The sequence below is a fragment of the Carassius carassius genome, chromosome 43 (assembly GCF_963082965.1).
Source record: "Carassius carassius chromosome 43, fCarCar2.1, whole genome shotgun sequence".
NCBI lineage: Eukaryota > Metazoa > Chordata > Actinopteri > Cypriniformes > Cyprinidae > Carassius > Carassius carassius.
In genome coordinates, this window is record NC_081797.1 from 25,698,722 (window position 1) to 25,722,807 (window position 24,086).

Genomic DNA, 24,086 nt, shown 5'->3' on the forward strand with positions numbered 1-24,086 from the left:
GTCAAGAGATGGCCAAATTGTTTGATCGCTCTGCTCAGGGTGACGAGGCGGCGGCCCAGTTATCACGACTGTCTCAGGGGAGGAGCTCCGTCACTGACTATGCTATCCAGTTCCAGACTTTAGCTGCGGCATGCGGCTGGAATGAGAGCGCGCTGCGCGCTCGTTTTCTTGAGGGGTTGGATTTCGCCATTTCGGATGAACTCGCGGCCATAGAGCTCCCGCGGGAATTGGATAGGCTCATTAGTCTCGCGCTCCGCATTGAGGGTCGTCTCAGCCGGCGCCGCAAACAACGGCAAACACCCGCCCCGTGGCGCCACCTAGAGTCCTCTTCAGCCAGTTTAGCCAGCCGACAGCCCTCGGAGGAGGAGCCCATGCAGTTGGGTCGTCTACAGCTTACACCACGGCAGAAGCAGGAGCGTCTGTTTTTGGGGGCGTGTCTATACTGCGGCAAGGGAGGCCACTTCGCCCTTCAGTGCCCATTAAAGGGCCAGGGTCCACCAGTGAGGCGGAGCGTCCTGGTGGGCACGGTTCTCAGCTCAAGCTCTCCTGCAACACGCACTCAGCTGCCGTTCCAACTCTCCTTCCAGAGTCATTCACACACTGGACTCTCCCTTGTGGACTCAGGGGCTGAGGGGAACTTCCTTGATGCTGCCTCTGCTCAACGTTGGAAGATACCGCTTGTTCCTTTGGCTAGCCCCGTTTCAGCATGGTCATTAGCTGGCCGTCCCCTTACCACCATCACCCACGTCACTCCCAAGATAGACCTCCATATTTCTGGCAGTCATCATGAGCGGATTGAACTGTTTATTATTAATCCCCCTAAGGCTCCTTTAGTTCTGGGACACCCATGGTTGCACAAGCACAATCCCCACATTGATTGGGTCTATAATTCTGTTTTAGCCTGGAGTCAGTCTTGTCACGTGTCATGTTTGGGTGCTGCTTTTTGTCCTGTCTCTGTGTCTTGTGTTCCTCAGGAGGATCCCTCTGACCTGACTGGTGTTCCGGCGGAGTACCATGATCTTCGGGCGGTCTTCAGTAAGGCCCGGGCCACCTCGCTACCTCCGCATCGCCCCTACGACTGTGCCATTGATCTCCTCCCGGGCTCTTCTCCGCCTAAGGGTCGTTTATATTCCCTTTCAGGTCCAGAGAGAGAGGCCATGGACAAGTACATACGTGAGTCACTTCAGGCTGGGCTCATCCGCCATTCCTCCTCTCCCGCTGGTGCAGGGTTTTTCTTTGTTCAGAAGAAGGACGGCTCCCTGCGCCCTTGTATTGATTACAGAGGTTTGAATGACATTACTATCAAGAACAGGTACCCCCTACCTTTAATGTCTTCTGCTTTTGAATTATTACAGGGAGCTCGGGTCTTCACCAAGTTAGACCTGCGCAACGCCTACCACTTGGTGCGCATTCAGGAGGGGGATGAGTGGAAGACGGCATTTAACACCCCTTCGGGACACTACGAGTACTTGGTTCTTCCGTTTGGTCTGACCAATGCTCCAGCCGTTTTCCAGGGACTCGTCAACAGCGTGTTGGGTGACATGATTAATCAATTTGTCTTTGTGTATTTGGATGATATTTAGATTTTTTCTTCTTCTCTCCAATTACACACCCAGCATGTCAGACGGGTTCTCCAGCGGTTACTAGAGAACCAGTTGTTTGTCAAGGCGGAGAAGTGCGAATTCCACACTGAGTCTGTTACGTTCCTTGGCCATATTATTTCTACGGAGGGGATCAAGCCTGATCCCGCTAAGATTGAAGCTGTTGCCCAGTGGCCGGTCCCTGACTCCCGGAAGGCTCTGCAGCGTTTCCTGGGTTTTGCCAACTTCTACCGGCGTTACATCCGGAATTTTGGTCAGATCGCTGCACCGCTGACAGCCTTAACCTCCACTAAGGTGTCTTTCAGGTGGAACCGGGAAGCGCAGGTAGCCTTTGACATTTTAAAGTCCCGTTTTGTCTCTGCACCTATTCTGATGGTTCCAGATCCGGAGGCCCAGTTCATTGTCGAGGTTGATGCTTCTGACGTTGGGGTTGGCGCAGTTCTATCTCAGCGTTCCCTCCATGATGGGAAGGTTCATCCTTGTGCATTCTTCTCTCGTCGTCTCAGCCCTGCAGAACGTAACTATGACATCGGCAACAGAGAGCTGCTGGCGGTACGATTGGCCTTGGGTGAGTGGCGTCATTGGTTGGAGGGGTCAGCGCAGCCCTTCTTGGTCTGGACGGATCACAAGAACCTAGAATACATCCGTTCGGCCAAGAGGCTGAGCTCGCGTCAGGCCCGCTGGGCGCTCTTCTTTGCCAGATTCAATTTCACCCTCTCGTACCGGCCGGGATCAAAGAACACCAAGCCTGATGCCCTCTCTCGCCTGTTCGGTGCTCCGGGGGGGGAGTTTGCGGCCGAGGCCATCCTTCCTGAGGGGGTGGTGGTCGGGGCTCTTTCGTGGGGTATCGAGCAGCGAGTTGAGGAGGCCGGTCGAGGAGTGCAGGTGCTGGGAGAGTGTCCGGCGGGCAGGTTGCTGGTGCCGGCTGCGCTGCGCTCTGAGGTCCTTGAGTGGGGTCACTCATCCAGGTTAGTCTGCCATCCAGGTATTTGGAGAACGTTGTCTGCCATCCGACAGCGTTTTTGGTGGCCTACTATGGCCGCAGATGTTAGACAGTTTGTGTTGGCCTGCCCCACATGTGCCCAAAGTAAGCCTGTCAATCGCCCTCCTGATGGTCTACTGCATCCTCTCCCTATCCCTTCCCGTCCTTGGTCACACATTGCCCTTGATTTCGTCTCTGGGCTTCCTCCGTCGAAGGGAAACACTGTAGTTCTCACGGTGGTGGATCGCTTTTCCAAAGCGGTTCATTTTATTCCCCTGCCCAAGCTACCCTCCGCCCGGGAGACCACCCAACTGGTGGTGGATCACGTCTTCCGTCTCCACGGGTTATTGGTGGATGTGGTTTCTGATAGGGGTCCACAGTTCGTCTCCCGGTTCTGGAGGGAATTTTGTAGACAGATTGGGGCCTCTGCTAGTCTGTCATCTGGTTTTCATCCTCAGACCAATGGGCAGTGTGAGCGGGCCAACCAGGATCTAGGAAGAATGCTCCGCTGTCTAGCATCCAACAATCCGAGTTCCTGGTGTCAGCAGCTCTCCTGGGCAGAATACGCCCATAACACCCTTCCTGCGGCCGCGTCAGGTATGTCCCCTTTTGAGTGTGCTGTTGGTTATAATCCACCTCTGTTCCCATCACAGGAACCCGACGCAGCGGTTCCATCCGCCCTGGCTTTCGTCCAGCGCTGCCGTCGCACCTGGGAGAGAGTCAGGAGGATTTTGGTCCAAGCCTCTGACAGAACCAAGGCTGCACCTCTCCTCCTACCTATGTGTGTGGTCAACGGGTTTGGCTCTCTACCAAGGATCTGCCTCTCCGGGCGCCTTCTCGTAAGCTGGCACCCAGATTCATTGGGCCTTTCCGCATCACCAAGGTGGTTAGTCCGGTGGCGATCAGGCTCAAGCTCCCTCCTACTCTTGGTCGGGTTCACCCGGTGTTTCATGTTTCCAGGGTCAAGCCTGTGTTCTCTTCCCCCCCTTAATCCTGCTTGCAGTCGCCCCACCCCCCCCACCCCCTCGTCTTGTGGATGGATCTCCTACCTATACGGTTAAGAGATTACTCTATGAGCGGCGCCGCGGCAGGGGGTTTCAGTATCTTGTGGACTGGGAGGGGTATGGTCCAGAGGAGAGGTGTTGGGTGCCGTCCCGGGACATTCTGGACCGCTCGTTGATTGAGGACTTCCGGCGGCATCGAGGTAGGCCCCTTCCTAGAGCGCCAGGTGACGCTCCTGGGAGGGGGGGTACTGTCGGGTCTCGGGGCTAATCACCTGTCTTTTTGGTGTGTGTGTGTGTGTGTTGGGATGGTTTGACAGCTCACCACGTCTGCCTGTTTGTGTTTTCCCCGCCTCCCTTGTTCCCCGTTGTTAACCATAATTGCTCGCCACCTGTTCTCTATGTCCTTCTTATTTTTTCCCCTTTATTATTCCCTGTGTTTCTCTGTCTATTGTCAGACTGTTGTTATTCATTCCAATAGCTCCGATCATCTAGCAGCTCTTTGTACTCACCCTGTCGTGTCTTGTCCTCAGGCTCCAGTGTGTTTGGCTTATTTCTCTGCTCTAGTTCTTACAAGCCCAGAGCTCCTAGTAGCTTCAGCTGTTCGTCCTGTCACTGCGAGTGAAACCTGTGAAACGTGACTCATCTGCTGTTCATCCTGTCACTGCGAGTGAAACCTGTGAAATGTGACTCATCTGCTGTTCATCCTGTCACTGCGAGTGAAACCTGTGAAACGTGACTCATCTGCTGTTCATCCTGTCACTGCGAGTGAAACCTGTGGCAAGTGACTTTTTCTTCTCTGTCTCCGCTTTGTAATAAAGCCTTGAGTTTACCCGCACCTGAATCCAGCCTGCTTTCTCCTGACAATTCTTGCTTTCACACACTTACATTCTCCTTTCACATACATATATTCTTGCTTTCACACACTTGCATTCTCCTTTCACATACATATATTCTTGCTTTCATATACTTACATTCTCCTTTCAGATACATATATTCTTGCTTTCACACACTTTCATTCTTTTTACACATGCATAAATTTCTACTCTTACACACACATTATCCTTTCAGATACATATATTTTTGCTTTCACACACTTTCATTCTTCTTACACATGCATACATTTCTACTCTTACACACATTCTCCTTTCATATGCATATATTTTTGCTTTCACGCACACATACATTCTTCTTACAAATACACATATTTTTGCTTTCACACTCATACGTTCTCCTTACAAACATATATTTCTACTCTCACACACATACACTCGCCTTTCACATACATATACACAGACATATATAGAATGTATGTATGTAAGAGAAGAATGTGTGTATGTGCGAGAGAGAGTATGTATGTATGTGCGAGAGAGAGTATAGTGGAAACGGAAGGCGTTTAGTTGAAACGGAAGGCAGGTTAGGAGCAATCAGGCTCACCGGTACAGGTCTTGATCAGCATGGCTGAGGTAGATGAGGAAGCCGCAGAAGTATTTCAGCAAGCTATCTGGGTTTTAATAAATAAATAAATATTATTGTTCTGAAAAGGTTACATGGCCTCGTCCTTTGAGCGAGTTGTGATTGAGGACGCGAGCTCAGCCTCAGTCGTGTTGCCAGATAGACGTATTATAAGCGTCCAAGTTTTTTTTTCCATTTAATTTAGGAAGTGAATTAAGTGGGAGGTTGCAAGTTAGGGACAGCGATATCTTGGTTTATTTAAATAACTCAAGACTCATTGCGGTTTATTTATTTTTAGATTATCATTTACTTATTTAATTGGGTTTTTTTCAATTGCAGCTTTGCTTGCAGCAATAACTCGTGTTATAACAATAATTAGTGTTCTATAAGCGCCACCTGCTGTCAGAGATTGAGTTATCATTTTCATCAGAATCAGAAAGAGCTTCATTGACACAGAATACAGAATACAGAAACTACAAACATAGTGCAGACACAACCAATAATAATAAATAGTAATAATAAAATATTAATTCAGCCTTTTTGTTTTGTGCACTTGCTTCATGTTGCATATATTTTTTGTTTGTTTGCTCATGGTTAGTTTGGCCAGTAACAGAGCAAAATAAACATTTAATAAATGTAAAATAAATAAATAAATAAAATAAACATTTGATTGTAAAATAAATAAAATCCTGATCAGTGCATCCTTAATTGGAATAATTAGGCCTACCTGAAAGACCTGAAAAAGCATGGTTTATTTCAGTTTTATCTTTGAACAATTGTACCTATTTGTGCAAAATGGTTATTATTTATTACAATACAATGTTACAGTCAACAATGAAAACAATAAGTCTTATTGATTGATTAACTGATTGTGGCAAGTCCTGTGAAAATTTTGCTAGGGCAAGTAAAAAATATTAAACCACTGGCCGAACCGGACCAGTAGAAAATATCTTTAGCGTTAAGCCCTGTTAATACGATCAAAATCAGTGTCTTAGAACTTGTACACAGATCTGTATTACACGTAGGTTACATAATGATATGTTAAAAATAAAAACTTAAAATATGTACTTGAAAAGAAAACAGGATGACTTTGAATAACTGTAAAATTGTGTGGAAGAGCTGAGCAGGTCTTTCACATGTATTTCCTGGTCTGAGAGTGACTTCCTGCTTAAACAGGAAGTAATGGATACCACAAAAGGTAGAAATATATATATATGTAAAAGGAGAATGCATGTGTGTGAAAGCAAAAAAAATGTATGTATGTGTAAGGAGAATGTATGTGTGTAAAGCAAGAATATATGTATGTGAAAGGAGAATGTAAGTGTGTGAGAGAGAGTAGAAATGTATGTATGTGTAAGGAGAGTGTATGTGTGTGAGAGTAGAAATGTATGTATGTGAAAGGATAATGTATGTGTAAGAGTAGAAATGTATGTATGTGAAAGGAGAATGTAAGTGTGTGAAAGCAAGAATATATGTATGTGTAAGGAGAGTGTATGTGTGTGAGAGTAGAAATGTATGTATGTGAAAGGAGAATGTAAGTGTGTGAGAGACAGTAGAAATGTATGTATGTAAAAGGAGAATGTATGTGTGTGAGAATAGAAATGTACTGTATTTTTGGACTATAAGTACTATTAGTAAAAGTCGCATCAGTCCAAAAATACGTCATGATGAGGAAAAAAACATATATAAGTCGCACTGGACTATAAGTCTCATTTATTTAGAACCAAGAACCAAGAGAAAACATTACCACCTACAGCCGCGAGAGGGCGCTCTATGCTGCTCAGTGTAGACTACAGGAGCAATGAGCAATATAGAGCCCCCTCTGGCGGCTGTAGACGGTAATGTTTTCTCTTGGTTCATTACTCTCGGTTCATGTTAAATTAATTTTGATAAATAAGTCGCACCTGACTATAAGTCGCAGGACCAGCCAAACTATGAAAAAAAGTGTGATACGGTATGTATGTGAAAGGAGAAGGTAAGTGTGTGAGAGTAGAAATGTATGTATGTGAAAAGAGAATGTAAGTTTGTGAGAGTAGAAATGTATGTATGTAAATGGAGAATGTATGTGTGTGAGAGTGCCAGAATGAATTATGGCTTGTATGGCCCCCCGTGACCACAGCCAACCAATAGGGAGAGGCGATTCCTTAATTGTTAATTTGGCCGAATTCCATCATTAAAAAAAAATTGACTAGGTGGACTTGTGATAAAGTGTGGTAAACCGGGCAGGCAGTGCCAAATAAAAACAGGAACTACCAACTTTGGTAAGAAATACCGGAATAAAAAGAGTAGGGCTGCAACTAACGATTATTTTGATAATCGATTAATCTGTCGATTATTTTTTTCGATTAATCGGTTTATGTACTTATATTTTAGTTTTTTCCATTTTTTTCCCCCCAAGTAAATTATTAATAAAGGGTCTTTATCATACAGCATAGATTTTTAAGAGATTTTAACCATTTTGCATTGTCATATCCTCATCAAAAATTTACCTGGAGTTGTTTTATTATGTGTTAGTAATCCTTTTGTTGAACTCTTCTGCAATCAAAACACTGACCCATACTCTAGCAAATTTCACAAGGAGATTTCAAATAATGTTTTCACCATGTCAGTCCTTAGGGCTCCTAAAGTAGTTTAACATCCTGAACAAAGCTTATTAAGGAATCTTTCAGAACATATTTTCACGAAGAATAAGGATAAAACAGAATAAGATTGCAGTGCGTTGTATTTTATTATTTACTGGGAAACAGCTTTATAGCTTATGCTGTGAAATTGTAAACAATCCTTCGAATAAAGTGCCAATGGCATGAAACCTGAATGGAACTCACAATTTAAAGTAAAATCCATCAGAAGGTTGTCCAGAAAAAAAAATTGGACACACACAAAAAACCTGCTGTGTGAAAAAGAGCAGTGAATACTTAGAAAAAAAGTGCATTTCAAATATCTTTAAACATTTACCTCTCTCATTCAGTCATAATTAGGCTGCACGACTGAATTATGAACTGGTAAACGACAAACTGATCACAGAACATGTTTGTAAAGCTTTAAATGTTAACTGTTAAAAAGCAATGTTATCAGCTTTTACGACTAAACATTTGCAAACAACATTGTACTGGAGAATCTGCACAAATGAAAGTCTTAGGGGCCGTTCACATATCGCGCCTAAAAAGGCGTGGAAAACGCTAGGCGCACCGCTTTCTCCTTCTTTCCAAAGCGCTCGGACAGAAGCGCCCCTGAGGCGTCTGCCTTTACTAAGCAACCATGACGTGCTCTCTCCTTGAAGACGCGGAAATTTCAGCAAAGGATAAATGGATTTGCAGCTCTAAAAATCGCTTGCAGTAGCTCTGCTACTAAATTTATTTCAAAATGGAAATCCATATACAACTATGATCAGCTGTTCCTTCATCTTGGCTGAGCTTTAAACGTTGTTACGGGAAAGGATGAAGCTGATTATTTAGTTCTTGTCACATGACCCGCGGTGCGCTTGCCGCATTCTGAAAAGTTGAAATGTTTTTAACTCGATGCGGTGCGGACGCGCCTGGAAAAACGGCCGCATCGCTTCCATTATGAGCGCGCATACTGCGCGCCTACATTGGAAATAACGAACATGAGCGCGCAAAAGAAGCGATATGTGAATGGCCCCTTAAACAGTTCAGTAGTGCAGAGTTTACAGGTTAATCTTCTTTTTTGAAGGCTCAAAGTAAAGTACTCCCACATCCCGCTGAATGCTGCAGAGATGCTGTTTAGGGGAAGCACGTGACATAAAACGAGGCCAGCTATTGGCTATTCACTACTTCTCCTGTTGTACTGGCTGAGTAAAACCTCCGGTGGCTCATTACTGCCACACTTTGGTCACCGCAGATTTGAAATATGCACGAAATTAGCCGCTTACGGCAAATAAGTTATTTAGCAACGAATCGATGACTTAATTAGTTGACAACAATTTTAATAATCGATTTTAATCGATTAAATCGATTCGTTGTTTCAGCTCTAAAAAAGAGTGCGTGGACAGACAGAGAACTCAGATGCGGTGCCCGTTACCTCGGCTTTGTTGCTTTGAGTAATAAAGTCTATATTTTGACATCTGGAACTCTGCCTCCTGAGCCTTATTAATCTGACTGAAGCAATTCACCATTAGCCCCGAGACACGACAATGACAAAAAGCTGATGCTCATTCCACCTCACATGCTTTTATAGCTTCCTGGTCACTACGTCACCAGCCTATGACGTCACGCCCATTCATGGGACTGATTACACATGTTATTCAAAACTGGTCATGCTGAAGGCCGTTCCCATAGCGTTTTTCGGATGCAGCTCAAGTTCCTGAAGGGGAACTATACGTTTTGTCACTTTGCATACAGCTGGTTCTTATTATATTTAAAGAGAATGGCTAATGGACAAATAATGTTGAAACCAGATATATAGCTTATTTATCACTATCAAAACTATTGCATAGAACATACCTATCTGAGTGCCATAAGTGGTCAAGTTAAAGTAAATTAATTTGCCAAAGTGCCAATGTTAAAATTTATCTTATTGAAGTCAACTGAAACTTTTCAATGCAGCAATTTATCATAAAATTTTGCTTTTTGACCTTTAAAACATATTCAGTGTGTTTATGATGCAAAAAAAGGAAAATCAGCCAAACAGGCATCGCAGATCACCATCTAACTGTGGACCAAAGTCATTTTATTTAACAAATTCACTCTTCCAAGTATTGACCTGCAGTTGTTACATTAAAGAGCTCTCTCTACTTGTTTAAACCCATAAAATGAGTTTTGTTGGTGTAAACCGACGTGTGTAAGTTTGGTTCAGTGATGTTAAATAATTATTTTTAATTGAACAATATCAGTTAATTTAGATGTTTCCATGTTTAGGTCATCATTTTGTACACTATTGCATGGCCATTTCCACACAGGCTAAACTGTACATGCTAAACATACACAGCAACAGATCTGTGCATGTAGTAGTGATTTCAATAAGCTGAAGGACACTGGTCCCCTATTAGATGGTGAAGTGCAATGGTGGTTAACAATGTAAGAGATTTTTATAGATTAAAATTTGCTCAGCTCTGTGTGGACTCTACTGTGCAGTGAAGGTAAGACTTACGGCATCCCTTCTCGTCACTCTTGTCGAAGCAGTTTGAAAAGCCGTCACACTGCAAACCTCCAGGAATACATTCACCATCGCTGCACATAAAATTTCCTGGAATGTTGCACTCTGTTGTAAAGTTATTTCCAGGTAGAAGCTGACAATCTGAGGAAAAGAGATAACTGCATTTACAGTCTATTACAGTCTATACTAACAGTCTATTGAAGATTATAAGACTGGTGAAAGGATTCCAGAAACAACATTCCTGACACAACTGTTAGATAATTGAGGGACAAAAAATGTGTTAATCTTGAGCAGTTTAGTCTCTTAACTTATCTTGGTAGCCATTTTAATAACTTGTAGTAAATTAGGTCAAAAGGGAAATGTATATAAATAATTACAATTAATTATGAATAATTACAAATATTTATATGAGCTGTCAGTAGTAACTGTAGGAGAATTCAATTGCCATCAACTACTGTGTTTGTCCAGCGACCCAGCTAACAAAATTTGGTTACAAAAACATTCTCCAAATATTCAGTGTTGGTTCTGGGAACATAAAAATTGTCAAGTTTTCTTGACGTTAATGGAGTGTTTTTAAAAGGTATGATGTTACTCAAACATTCTTTCAACTTAATTTTGATTTAAAATTCAACGTTCTAGGAACCTTTATTTGTAACATTCCAAAAACATACAAATATCCAGTTTCCTTAATTTAAGTAGAATGTTATTTAAAAGTTAATATGATGCTTCTGAAACATTATTTAAATCATTCAAACATCTGCTGTGAACAAGTACTGAAAGAAAGAGACACAAGATCACAAACTACAATTTTCTTTAGCCACAGCCTTAGATGAACTGAAGAAAAGAGACATTAAATCTCTTAAGATCTGAGAAAATGCAGTTATGGAGGGGTTTTACGACCAATTTCACGACCCTTTGTCTGAGAGCATGGCAATGGAACTTGATTGTGTGTTGATTGTGTGTTGATGCAAAATTTCGAATGATTCTTAAAATGATAATATATTGCCTATATGTACCAACATATAATATTACTTTAAGCAATAGAAAGAGTGTTATCAGATGGTCTGTCTTTGGTTGCCATGGAACCAGAGGCCTGTTATGCCCTTTTGACGTGTTAGTTGCATTTCGAGGGAAGGGTCCATAGACCCTCATAGCTGGCCCTTTGGTTAAGTGAAGGGGGCATGTAAGGGAAACAGGTCAGTTTAGCTCAAAGGGAATCATTAAAGATTTAAAGGGAATTTGAACAGAATCACGGTTTCATGGCTGATCACTGAGACGGCCAGCGATTCATTGAACGAGCCGTATAACATCAACTCTGCAATGGATATTAATATCCAAAGTAGTGTTGTCAAAAGACCCGGTACTTCGGTACCAAGTCGGTACTAAAAATTTTTAAATGTGACGGTACCAGGTTTCTTTAAATACCGGTAGTACCGAGGTCCCGTTCAAACCCGGTTCAGCGCTATGATTTCCGCGAAGCAGAAAACGAGGACAGAATCTCAAAATCCAGTCATGAAAATGAAACTTACATTTTAATATGGACAGTCATGGAATTTGTCAAAGTTAGCATAAATTAATCAAATCAAATCTCCATATGGACCAGTATCTGTAAGCCGCAAATGTTGTTTGAAATATGAATCCGTGTTCTGCGCGTCTCTGTGTGAATTAATGAATGGCAGAGACGTGCGGGTTTGTTTACTACATAGACTGAAGCGCGTGACGCTTGCATTAATTTCAGCATCTGAGCTTCAGAGTTCTCTCTCCATCAAGCGATCTTTTCAGTTTCTCACACATGCAAAAGAGAGAGAGAGCGAGAGTCTTACCACGCTGAATCGACACGCTATATGTAAACTATTCTTTATTGTCTTTTCCTGTAATGGAGTTCATTTAGAATTATTCATATTCATTTTTGAACAAGCAGAAGACATACCGGTTTCTCCGGTAGTGGGCGGAGCTAATGCGCAAATGGCAATTTCATTGGCTGGTGCTGATTTAGTACCGTCCCTGTTTTGATTTCAGCAAATCAGTTTGACCGAACGCAGACAACGTGATTAATATTCATGTACCCAGCAGCTCATCAATTCATAGTGCATTGGATATACATTAGTATGATAGTAGAATTAGTAGTAGTATTATCTTTTAATAATAATTAATATGATCTATTACTATTTTTTTTACAGAAACCATCAATGACCAAAAATATCTTAAGCATCACCACCAGTCTTAAGTTCAGTTAAAATAACAAATATGCATTCATTAGGCCTAAAAGGCATAGTGCTAGAACATAAAGGCATAGTGCTAGAAATATTACTATTATTATTTTTTAAAGAAATAAATCACAATATTTCTTCCATGTTTTAATTTTAATAGAAAATCCCTTTACCAGAAATAAAATGTGTTTAAATTTCATAAATTAAAAGACAAATTAAATTTGGGTGGAACTTGTTTACTGTTTTTCATAATTATATAACTTGTAGAAAAACTTTAAACACAATTGTAAATAAGTATAAAGAATGGCATTGGTTTTATTTTTAGTGCTAAAAAGTTTTTTTTTTTAATTGGCATATTTTTGTGATTTGCTTTGGTACCGAAATTGGTACCGAGAACCGTGGATTTTCACTGGTATCGGTACCGAATACTGAAATTTTGGTACCGTGACAACACTAATCCAAAGTATAGTTAAAACACTATTAATTAGCACAGTAACAAGATCGGCAATTTAAAACATTAACTTGTAAGCACAAAACACAAGATACTTCTCTTTTCAATATGAATAAGGCTTTATTATATATAAGACATATAAACTAATCTAACACACAAGCACACGCGCTCACACATTCACACAAGTTGCAGGAAGAGAGAAAGTCAGGAAAGAATGAGTTTAAGATAATGGAAATGTGAAATCCCAAGTTTACAGCAATACGTGAAATTGCATAGACATGAACAGCCATCAATCACTTAATTAACCCTCCCACTGAGTTCCTCGATGAGGTTTAAATTATATTAGATACACCAGTACAGATCAGAGTCTAGAGATAAGTTACCTGGCGTTGCCTGTGTAAAGGGGGTTCCCTTTGTTGTCGTTGGAAAGGGGGTTTCTGTTACGTATGCACACAGAAAACGAGAGATCTAATAGCAGTATTTAATGGGGAATCCAAAATTACATCCAAAAACAGGCAAGAGGTCATAACAACAAAATCAGTCCAAAAACAAGAAAAACACAAAGGAGCACGAGAAAGCCTTATAGATTTGTTCATGGACGAACCATCACTAGTGCAATTTCATATAGCCTATATTCAATATTTGGAATATATATTTTCATATTTTATTAGGTTCTTTGATAAGGTCACAATACGAAGGCTTATTTTTGCTAATTATAATTTTCCGTCCATACTGAAACGCGTGAACTACGAAGCCTGTTTTACCCAATGAATAATAGTTAAGCTTCAAATGGGCAACATCACTGTTACGCCCCTATTAGGGAGCAACAATGAAGGAGGATGAAACGTTTACGGCGGTTACAATATTTTTTATTTTCACATTCTTCATAGCAAAGACAAAGTCTCTCAAGTTCTCGCAATATGCCGCAACACCGATCAACATCTCGGTCCTGGACAGGGATCGATGTGACAGAATGGAACGCTCAATGAGGACGCCAAACAGGAAGCTTTTAATGACAGGCACACCTGTGCACCGATGCACCCAATCCACCTGATTGCCTCAGCTCCGCAGCACACCTGTAGGAGGAGCAAAACACACCCAGACACGGCAAAAACGACAATACCAAGTATACAGCCGTGACAGCCCCCCCCCTTAAGAAAAGGAAACCAATAAGTTTCCGCCAACAATAAGCATTCATAACCGCACCAACACACTTTAGTAGGCCTATACTTACACAATATCAACAACATTCCCCCACGTGGATAGAATAATAAATAGAAAAACAAACCTGTTAACTCTTCATTCAAGGCACAGCTTACAATGTGTTTTACAATGGTGCCCTAGACAGTGCATCGGCCACTATATTTTCGGAGCCCTTCAAATGCCCAACATCCAAATGAAAGGGCTGAAGAAACAAACACCAACTCATCAGCCGTTGATTTGGATTTTTAAGAGAATGTAAAAATGTATGCGGGTTATGGTCACTATAAACTATTACCGCTAAACTGTTCCCACCTACATAGACTTCGAAATGTTGGAGTGCTAAAATTAATGCAAGTGCCGCCTTTTCAATTGTGGAGTAGTTCATTTGATGACTATTGAACATTCGCGAGAAAAAACAAACCGGCCGCTCAATACCTGCATCATCCTCTTGAATTAACACTGCCCCTGCTCCCTCTTTACTGGCATCTACCTGAATCTTAAAAGTTTTCTCCAACTGAGGTGCCATAAGGACAGGTGTTGTAGTTAGCAACGATTTCATTGCCTCAAAGGCATTCTGACAAGACTCAGACCAAACAAACAAGGCTTTAGCTTTCAAAAGGTCCGTCAAAGGGGCAATGACCGTCGAAACTTCCTACAGAAACAGCGGTAGAAACCCACCAGGCCGAGAAAACTCATTAACTCCTTTTTAGTGATCGGAACAGGATATTCATCTATTGCTCTCACCTTCTCCCTCACTGGACGCACCTGTCCTTGCCCCACTACCTCTCCAAGATAGCTTCTGCAAACACGCACTTGGCAAGATTCAATGTAAGATTTGCTTGAGAGAGACGGACTAAAAGTAAACGTAAACGTTTAAGATGTTTTGGCCATGTATCACTTACCACGATCGTATCATCCAGATAAACCGTCACGCCCTTTAGTCCCGCAATAACTCTATTCATCATTCTTTGAAACATCGCCGGTGTGTTTTGAAGACTGAAGCTCATAACCCGGTAAGAAAATAATCCGTTAGGTGTTATAAATGATGAAACCTCACGCGCGCACTCTGTCAGCGGAATCTGCCAATAGCCTTTCAGTAAATCTAATTTTGTCACAAATTTTGCGGCACCGACCTGATCGACACAGTCCTCCATTCTCGGCAGAGGAAAAGAGTCTGGCCTTGTAACAGAATTCAGTTTCCTATAATCTGTGCAAAAACGGAACGTACCATCCGATTTTTTTACCAACAAACACGGCGAGGACCAGCTGGAAAATGAAGGCTCGGCTAATCCGTTATCCAGCAAATACTGGACTTCCTTTTCTAAAAACTCTCGTTTATTCAGTGGGACCCTGTAAAAATGTACAGGAGCAGCCTCACCCACCTCAATATCTACCTGTGTCGTTTGGGTTGGAACAACCGAAAACAGCTCCGGGAACACAGAAAGCAAACTAATCAATTCTTGACTTTGCGTCGCGTCTAAATGTTTAAGATTAGAAGACAAACTTTTCAACGTTTCAGAATTCTTCAAACACCCCAGTAATACGCAGTCATCAGGAGATTCTAATTCGTCCGCAGACATACTCATGTCCTGTGAAATACCTGACTGAGGGGAGCTGTCCACTAGCACCATAGGTGCCACTGGCACTGAGACCGGTCGGTTTCGCTGATAATACGGCTTAAGGAGATTTACATGACAGACTTGGGATCTCTTTCTTCGGTCTGGTGTCAGAATCGTGTAATTATCCATGGCCCCGCAATGTATTATCTCATACGGCCCAGTATATTTGGCTTGGAACGGGGAATCTACTACAGGCAGAAGCGCGATGACCTGATCTCCAACACTAAACTTCCGATGTTCAGTGTAACGGTCAAACGACTTTTTCATTTTCCCCTGAGTTTTATTTAAAGATTTCTCAGCTAACTCCCCAGCTAATGAAAGCCGACGATGAAAACCCAGCACGTACTCTGAAAATTTTTTCGGTGGTTCTGAATCAACCCATTGATCATGAAAGCCAGCTAACAACCGAAAACAGCTCCGGGAACACAGAAAGCAAACTAATCAATTCTTGACTTTGCGTCGCGTCTAAATGTTTAAGATTAGAAGACAAACTTTTCAACGTTTCAGAATTCTTCAAACACCCCAGTAATACGCAGTCATCAGGAAATTCTAATTCGTCCACAGACATACTCATGTCCTGTGAAATACCTGACTGAGGGGAGCTGTCCACTAGCACCATAGGTGCCACTGGCACTGAGACCGGTCGGTTTCGCTGATAATACGGCTTAAGGAGATTTACATGACAGACTTCGGATCTCTTTCTTCGGTCTGGTGTCAGAATCGTGTAATTATCCATGGCCCCGCAATGTATTATCTCATACGGCCCAGTATATTTGGCTTGGAACGGGGAATCTACTACAGGCAGAAGCGCGATGACCTGATCTCCAACACTAAACTTCCGATGTTCAGTGTAACGGTCAAACGACTTTTTCATTTTCCCCTGAGTTTTATTTAAAGATTTCTCAGCTAACTCCCCAGCTAATGAAAGCCGACGATGAAAACCCAGCACGTACTCTGAAAATTTTTTCGGTGGTTCTGAATCAACCCATTGATCATGAAAGCCAGCTAACAACCCCCGGACTTTGTGTGCAAAGACCAGCTCGTTTGGGCTAAACCCAATGCTCTGATGCGTAACCTCCCTGGCTGATAACATCACCCACGGAAGACCCTCTTCCCAGTCCCGCTGCATTTCCAGACAGTAAGCTCTCAAAAGTGATTTTAACGTAGAATGAAAACGTTCGAGTGCCCCTTGACTCTGGGCGTGATACGCTGTTGACAAATTATGTTTAATACCCAGCTCGAAAAGCATCTCCGCAAACAATTTCGAAGTAAAATTACTTCCTTGGTCCGATTGGATGATTTTCGGTAACCCAAAAATAGTAATAATAGTAAGCGCTTTCACAATAGATTTTGTATTAGTCGAGCGCAATGGGTACGCAACTGGATAACGCGTAACTTGACACATCACTGTCAACAGGTACTCACTTCCAGCCTTCGAACGAGGAAGAGGACCGACGCAATCAATAATGATATGTTCGAACGGTTGACATACAGCCGGAATTGGACGCAGAGGAGCTGGCTTTAAAGACTGGTTCAGTTTGCCGGTAAGCTGGCACGTATGTCACCTTTATTTATATAGCGCTTTAAACAAAATACATTGCGTCAAAGCAACTGAACAACATTCATTAGGAAAACAGTGTCAATAATGCAAAAATGATAGTTAAAGGCAGTTCATCATTGGATTCAGTTATGTCATCTCTGTTCAGTTAAATAGTGTCTGTGCATTTATTTGCAATCAAGTCAACGATATCGCTGTAGATGAAGTGTCCCCAACTAAGCAAGCCAGAGGCAACAGCGGCAAGGAACCGAAACTCCATCTGTGACAGAATGGAGAAAAAAACCCTTGGGAGAAACCAGGCTCAGTTGGGGGGCCAGTTCTCCTCTGACCAGACGAAACCAGTAATTCAATTCCAGGCTGCAGCAAAGTCAGATTGTGCAGAAGAATCATCTGTTTACTGTGGTCTTGTCCTGGTGCTCCTCTGAGACAAGGTCTTTGACAGGTCTTAATAAAACTTGCAATGTCTTTTTCAATACGAGGCCAGTAAAAGTAACAAAGAATTCTGTCATATGTCTTCTGAGCACATGCATGACCGGCGAGCTGATCATGAGCCATTTTGATTTTCTCTTCAGCCCTAGGTTGAGCACCAGAACGAGTCACTGCACACGCGACGAACACTTTCGGATACTGTCGCGCACCTTCATCCAGACCATCAGTCCAGGACGGTGCATCAGTCACAACCAGAGAGGGCGATTCATTAACCCAAACGCGTCCGCCAGCCAAGTTATTTCCGAGGATCAGTGAAACGCCATCAACAGGTAGAATTGGGCGTATACCAAGATCCACCACTCCATGCACTAATTCACAGGTCAAATCAACTTTATGCAGGGGTACGGATAATGTATTAAGCCCAATGCCACGAATCAAAAGCGAGCTACCAGTGTGCGACTCAGTTGAGAAGGGCAACACCGACTCCAAAATAAACTACTCAGATGACCCCGTGTCCCGGAGAATTTTCACTGACACTTTCTCAACACTACCTGGAAGCGACACAAAACCATTAGAAATGAATGGTTCAAATAACTGCTGATGATTCTCTACATCCTTGGGTACTACCACCGATATTCCTTTCAAAGTACCCTCCTGATTCAATACAGGAACAGAAGTAGCCAGAACAGCAGGCTTCGCGGAATGAGTGTGTCTAACAAATTTTGATTTAAACACTGGACAATTTGACTTCCAATGTCCTTTACCCAGACAGTAGTTACAGTTATCATAGTCACTCGCTGTTTTTTTCACAAAACGCCTGGCTGGACCCTAGACCTGAAACAACGAATCGATTTAATCGATAAAAATCGATTATTAAAATAGTTGTCAACTAATTTAGTCATCGATTCGTTGCTAACTTTTATTTGCCGTAAGCGGCTCATTTCGTGCATATTTCAAATCTGCGGTGACCAAAGTGTGGCAGTAATGAGCCATCGGAGGTTTTACTCAGACAGTACAGACGGAGAAGTAGCGAATAGCCAATAGCTGGCCTCGTTTTATGTCACGTGCTTCCCGAACAGCGTCTCTGCAGCATTTAGCGGGATGTGGGAGACTGGGAGTACTTTACTTTGAGCCTTCAAAAAAGAAGAGTAACCTGTAAACTCTGCACTACTGAACTGTTTAAGGGGACGTTCACATATCGCGTCTTTTGCGCGCTCAAGTTCGTTATTTCCAACACCGCACCGCATCGAGTTATAAACATCTCAACTTTTCAGAATGCTGCAAGCGCATCGCGGGTCATGTGACAAGAACTAACCAATCAGCTTCATCCTTTCCCGTAACAACGTTAAAAGCTCAGTCAAGATGAAAGGAACAGCTGATCATAGTTGTATATGGATTTCCATTTTGAAATAAATTTAGTAGCAGAGCTACTGCAAGTGATTTTTTGAGCTGCAAATCCATTTATCCTTTGCTGAAATTTCCGCGTCTTCAAGGAGAGAGCACGTCATGGTTGCTTATCAAAGGCAGACGCCTCAGGGGCGCTTCTGCCCGAGCGCTTTGGAAAGAAGGAGAAAACGCCACGCGTTTTTAGGCACGATATGTGAACAGCCCCTAAGACTTTTATTTGTGCAGATTCTCCAGTACAATGTTGTTTGCAAATGTTTAGTCGTAAAAGCTAATAAACATTGCTTTTTAACAGTTAACATTTAAAGCTTTACAAACATGTTCTGTGATCAGTTTGTCGTTTACCAGTTCAAAATTCAGTCGTGCAGCCTAATTATGACTGAATGAGAGAGGTAAATGTTTAAAGATATTTGAAATGCACTTTTTTTCTAAGTATTCACTGCTCTTTTTCACACAGCAGGTTTTTTGTGTGTGACTGTCCAATTTTTTTTTCTGGACAACCTTCTGATGGATTTTACTTTAAATTGTGAGTTCCATTCAGGTTTCATGTCACTGGCACTTTATTCGAAGGATTGTTTACAATTTCACAGCAAAAGCTATAAAGCTGTTTCCCAGTAAATAATAAAATACAATGCACTGCAATTTTATTCTGTTTTATCCTTATTCTTCGTGAAAGTATGTTCTGAAAGATTCCTTAATAAGCTTCGTTCGGGATGTTAAACTACTTTAGGAGCTCTAAGGACTGCCATGGTGAAAACATTATTTTAAATCTCCTTGTGAAATTTGCTAGAGTATGGGTCAGTGTTCTGATTGCAGAAGAGTTCGACAAAGGATTACTAACACAATAAAACAACTCCAGGTATATTTTTGATGCAAAATGGTTAAAATCTCTTAAAAATCTATGCTGAAGGATAAAGACCATTTATTAATAATTTACTTGGGGAAAAAATGGGAAAAACTAAAATATAAGTACACAAACCGATTAATCGATTAATCGTAAAAATAATCGACAGATTAATCGATTATCAAAATAATCGTTAGTTGCAGCCCTACTGGACCCATAGCGACAACGGAAGAATTCCCCCGTGTATGAACCAGACGATTACTGAATTTATCAGCACAGGGCTTATGAATAAGCTCCCAGTCATCCACCAGCAGTGCAGCTTCTGAAGCAGTTTTAACCTGACGCTCCGCAACATAAGTGGCTATCATCTCGGAAAGTGTATTTCTGTATTGTTCAAATAAAATTAACTCTCTCAGCTTATCCATTGTTGAACTATCTGCCGCTGTACACCAACGATCAAACTGCACAGTCAATTCTCTTACGAACTCAACATTTGTTTCATTCACCTTTCGCTGTAACATACGGAACCTTTGCCGATAGCTCTCTGGAACACGCTCATTCATTTTTAACACCACCGCTTTAATGGCTTCATAATTCTGGCTGTCAGCATCAGATAGCATAGAATAGGCTTGTTGAGATTTACCTGTTAAAACGCACTGAAGCAGCATAGCGCGTTCAACATCACTCCAATCATACGCTACTGCGACACGCTCAAATAGGAGAAAAAAAATCTCCACCTCAGCCTCATTAAACGGCGGTACTAAACGTAAATTACGAACCACACCCAAACACGGCAAAAACGACAATACCAAGTATACAGCCGTGACAATCACGAATATGGAAACGTTTGGATTTCTCCCGAGTAAGGGAATGAGAGAGCCCAACCTTACCTTATGTATTGCTTGAAATGTTTTGTTTGTTTATAGCCAAGCCTATATTCTTATATACTGCAATTAGAATTATATATTTTAAAGAATAGCCTACACTAGTTTTTTTTTATTCATTTTTTTACACTTTCTATTTAACAGCATTAAATTATAGTGAAACATTTTTTCCTTCAGGCAGACTGAAGGTTTTCCTGCCTTGCTAAATGTTGGGTCAGTTTGCACGAGTCGTGCGCTGTGAAGCAGGAGCAGCTAATGGAGGATTCCGCTTGGTCTTAAAGCATTCTTCAATCATCTACGTTCACAAATAACAATGATTTTCGTCAAAATAATCATTAATTATCAATTTGAGAATTATGGTCTTCTGGAAATAATAATATGGGCTGCAAGAAAATAATGAATAAAATGAGTAAGGCTTGAGTGCAGACATATTTCAACCCAGTAACATGACAACACACAGGTCCTCACAGCCAAAAAACAGACCGAATTCAGTCCAGCTTTTTTGGGGGGGTAGTTCTGTAAAGCTTGTGGGGGTCGAAATAAAGGTGTGAATTTCTTTCTCTATCATATGGACACTGGCTAAATCTGCTCTGCAAGTTTGAAACCTTCATAAGACAAAGTAGAACAATTGCCTCGTCATTTTGGTTTTAGAATAATGTTGAAGAAAGGTTTTGATCCTCTTCAAATGTTGACTACTGTATAGCGCAATATAGCCTAGTTTATTAGCTATTATTACTTAATTTAAAAGGAAGTTGCCTTAACTCCAAAAAAAAAAAAATAGCCTATGCTAACGGTTGTGTTAATTTTATTTTGTTTCGTCTAAACAGTATTTTTTAAAGTGTGACATAAATTCTCACAGAATGTAGCCTATCTAGTTTTTCTAAATCCCAAACAGAGTCCAGACATCAGTAAAGTAATGTCTATGAACATGTTCTATTTTAGATTTTTTTGGACACATTATTAATATTATTATTATTATTATTTGTATTTACATTGCACAAACCAGAAGCAACAATATCTGCAGAGAAGGGCTGGCCATTCTTAAAACATAAAATATTTTTATTTCAATTTTTGATTTTGTGTTTCAGAGGAAAAATCATTGTTAAAGCATCTCTCCATTACAGACCATTCTGATAGAAGAATTTATGCAAACGCATATAAAATGCTTTAAAAACTTTAACAGAGATGTCTAGAGGGTATTTAATAAGTCTGCCCCCACGTAAGATTTCTCTAGTTACTAGTCGTTCATTTGTCATTATTCGTTGCATTATTCAACTAATCGCAGGTTTATATTAAATTGACACCTATAATCGATAATGAGCCTTAATATATTCCGTGCTCAAGCACATGTTTGTCACAAAGCACAGGCAGAAGTAGCTTAATAATTGTGAAAAAGGAGACATTTTAAATATTTCTTCATAAACAAATTTCTTTGTGTCGGCTGCAATATGAAATTCACAGTGCTGGCTCCCTCCACATGGACGTGCTTTTAGAGAGAAATGCAACCTTCACAGAATACATAATGCTTTCATTTTCAATTGATTTGTTAAAAATGCGTTTCAAGATTTCTGTAGATATATTTGTCATGTATGTGAGACACCCCAATTTTTTGTTATTTCATTATCAGAAAAAACTAAATCATGTGATTGAGGGCCTCCCTGTCATGCATGCGCATTAATAATTTTCACACAAACACTTGAATTTGAATAATAATTCATATTTTGCATATGCATTACAAAGTAAATCATTTTTACATGCAATTATCCAAAATAAATACATGATAATAAATAATAATAATAAATAAGTAGACAAGTAGGAATAAATGCTTTGCTTCGCACTCAGCATCAGAATATGATATAAACCTGCATTTAAAAGCAGCTGATTTTTTTTTTACTTAAATTTATATGAAAGCAAGTAAAGAAGGCTCCCTTTAAAATCACTGAAGTTGTCAATTAATTAATCTTTTATTTACATTGTGTGCATTTTGCTGATTATAATGAGAGAACCTGAGTTTAAATGTGAGGACGTTTTATTAATCAGTCCATTCTTTAGATTTTCAATGATTTAACTAAGTTGTGCAGGTTTAATTTATTCGTTTCTTGTTTTAATTAGACTTAAATAATGCGAGCGAAATTACAGTGCCTCATGTTTGACTAAAATAAAGGAAATAACTTATAAAACGTGCAACAATTTCTTAATCAGTGTACAGACAAATATCTTTTCCCAAAAAATTTAAATATAGGAAGCTCACTAAAATAGACTACCACTTTTAATGCTCTGATGCCACAATTTCTTTAAAATAATATTCATATTATATAAATAATACTGGGTATGGTTTAATACTGTGTAGCTTAGAGAAAATATCAGCACAGGCTTATAGGCTTGACATTTATCCTGCTTAAATTCGTTCTAAGAAACGCACATAACTTCATAATAAATAAACTTTCATCTGTGAATATTAAATATTTTAACTACAGTGTTTTTCTTTCATTTACCTTGACTGCAGCTGTCAAATGTAACATTTCTGTGAGGCAAAGTATAACAAATGCACACAGGAAACGAGAGATCCAATCGCAGTATTTTAATGGGGTAATCCAAAATCAAAATCCAAAAAACAGGCAAGAGGTAATAACCACAAAATCAGTCCAAAACAAGAAACAAGAAAAACACAAGGGAACACGAGAAAGCCGGGTGACGGAAAACAAGGACTCCATGAAACAGATAGAAACAGACCCGTTTATATAGACAGGTGAAAACAATGAAAGTGGAGACAGCTGGGTGCAATTAAAAGGTGTGAAATTAACAGTGATGAAGGTACAAGGCTTTGTGGGAAATGTAGTGCCTGCAGTGGGGTGACTATGGGGAAGTGAGACCACTAGTGGACACCCAGGGAAACACAGACTAGACACTGTGACACAAAGCTGATGTCTATTTGCAAAAATGTGCTTTGATGTGCTTGTTTGATAACTTGTGGATAAAGCACCACTCAGTGGTCAAGAGCTGCAAATGCTCTTTGCAGACGTTGCAGCGGAACATGCTGTGGTAGGGCAGGAATCCAGGGTGGAGCAGGTGGAACTGGAGCCCACTGGGATGGCGCAGATGGAAATGGAGCCCAACACAGCTGAGCAGACGGGACTGACGCCCACCAGGGCAGTGCAGAGAACCACCACCGCCGTGGGGTCGAGACAGAAGCCCACCAGGGCGCCGCCGAGGGCCACCACAGCCGAGCAGACAAGACAGATGCCCACCAGGGTGGCGCAGACGACCACCACCTCCATGTGGTCGAGACAGAAGCCCACCAGATCAACTGGTAGATCAACTGTGGCTTGACTT

The 24,086-nt window shown here is 41.3% G+C and overlaps 1 protein-coding gene across 3 annotated transcripts in view; it reads right to left on the reverse strand.

The window, feature by feature from the left end:
* Positions 1-24,086, reverse strand: part of ldlrad3 (low density lipoprotein receptor class A domain containing 3) — a 111,534-nt gene that overhangs the window by 78,273 nt on the left and 9,175 nt on the right. For 2 of the 3 annotated variants that reach the window (XM_059535841.1, XM_059535840.1), the window contains exon 2: positions 10,146-10,292. The exons of the other annotated variant lie outside the window; for it this stretch is intronic. In XM_059535841.1, coding sequence (XP_059391824.1) covers positions 10,146-10,292 — 147 coding nt within the window. The remainder of the gene's footprint in view (positions 1-10,145; positions 10,293-24,086) is intronic. 3 annotated transcript variants of the gene reach the window in all.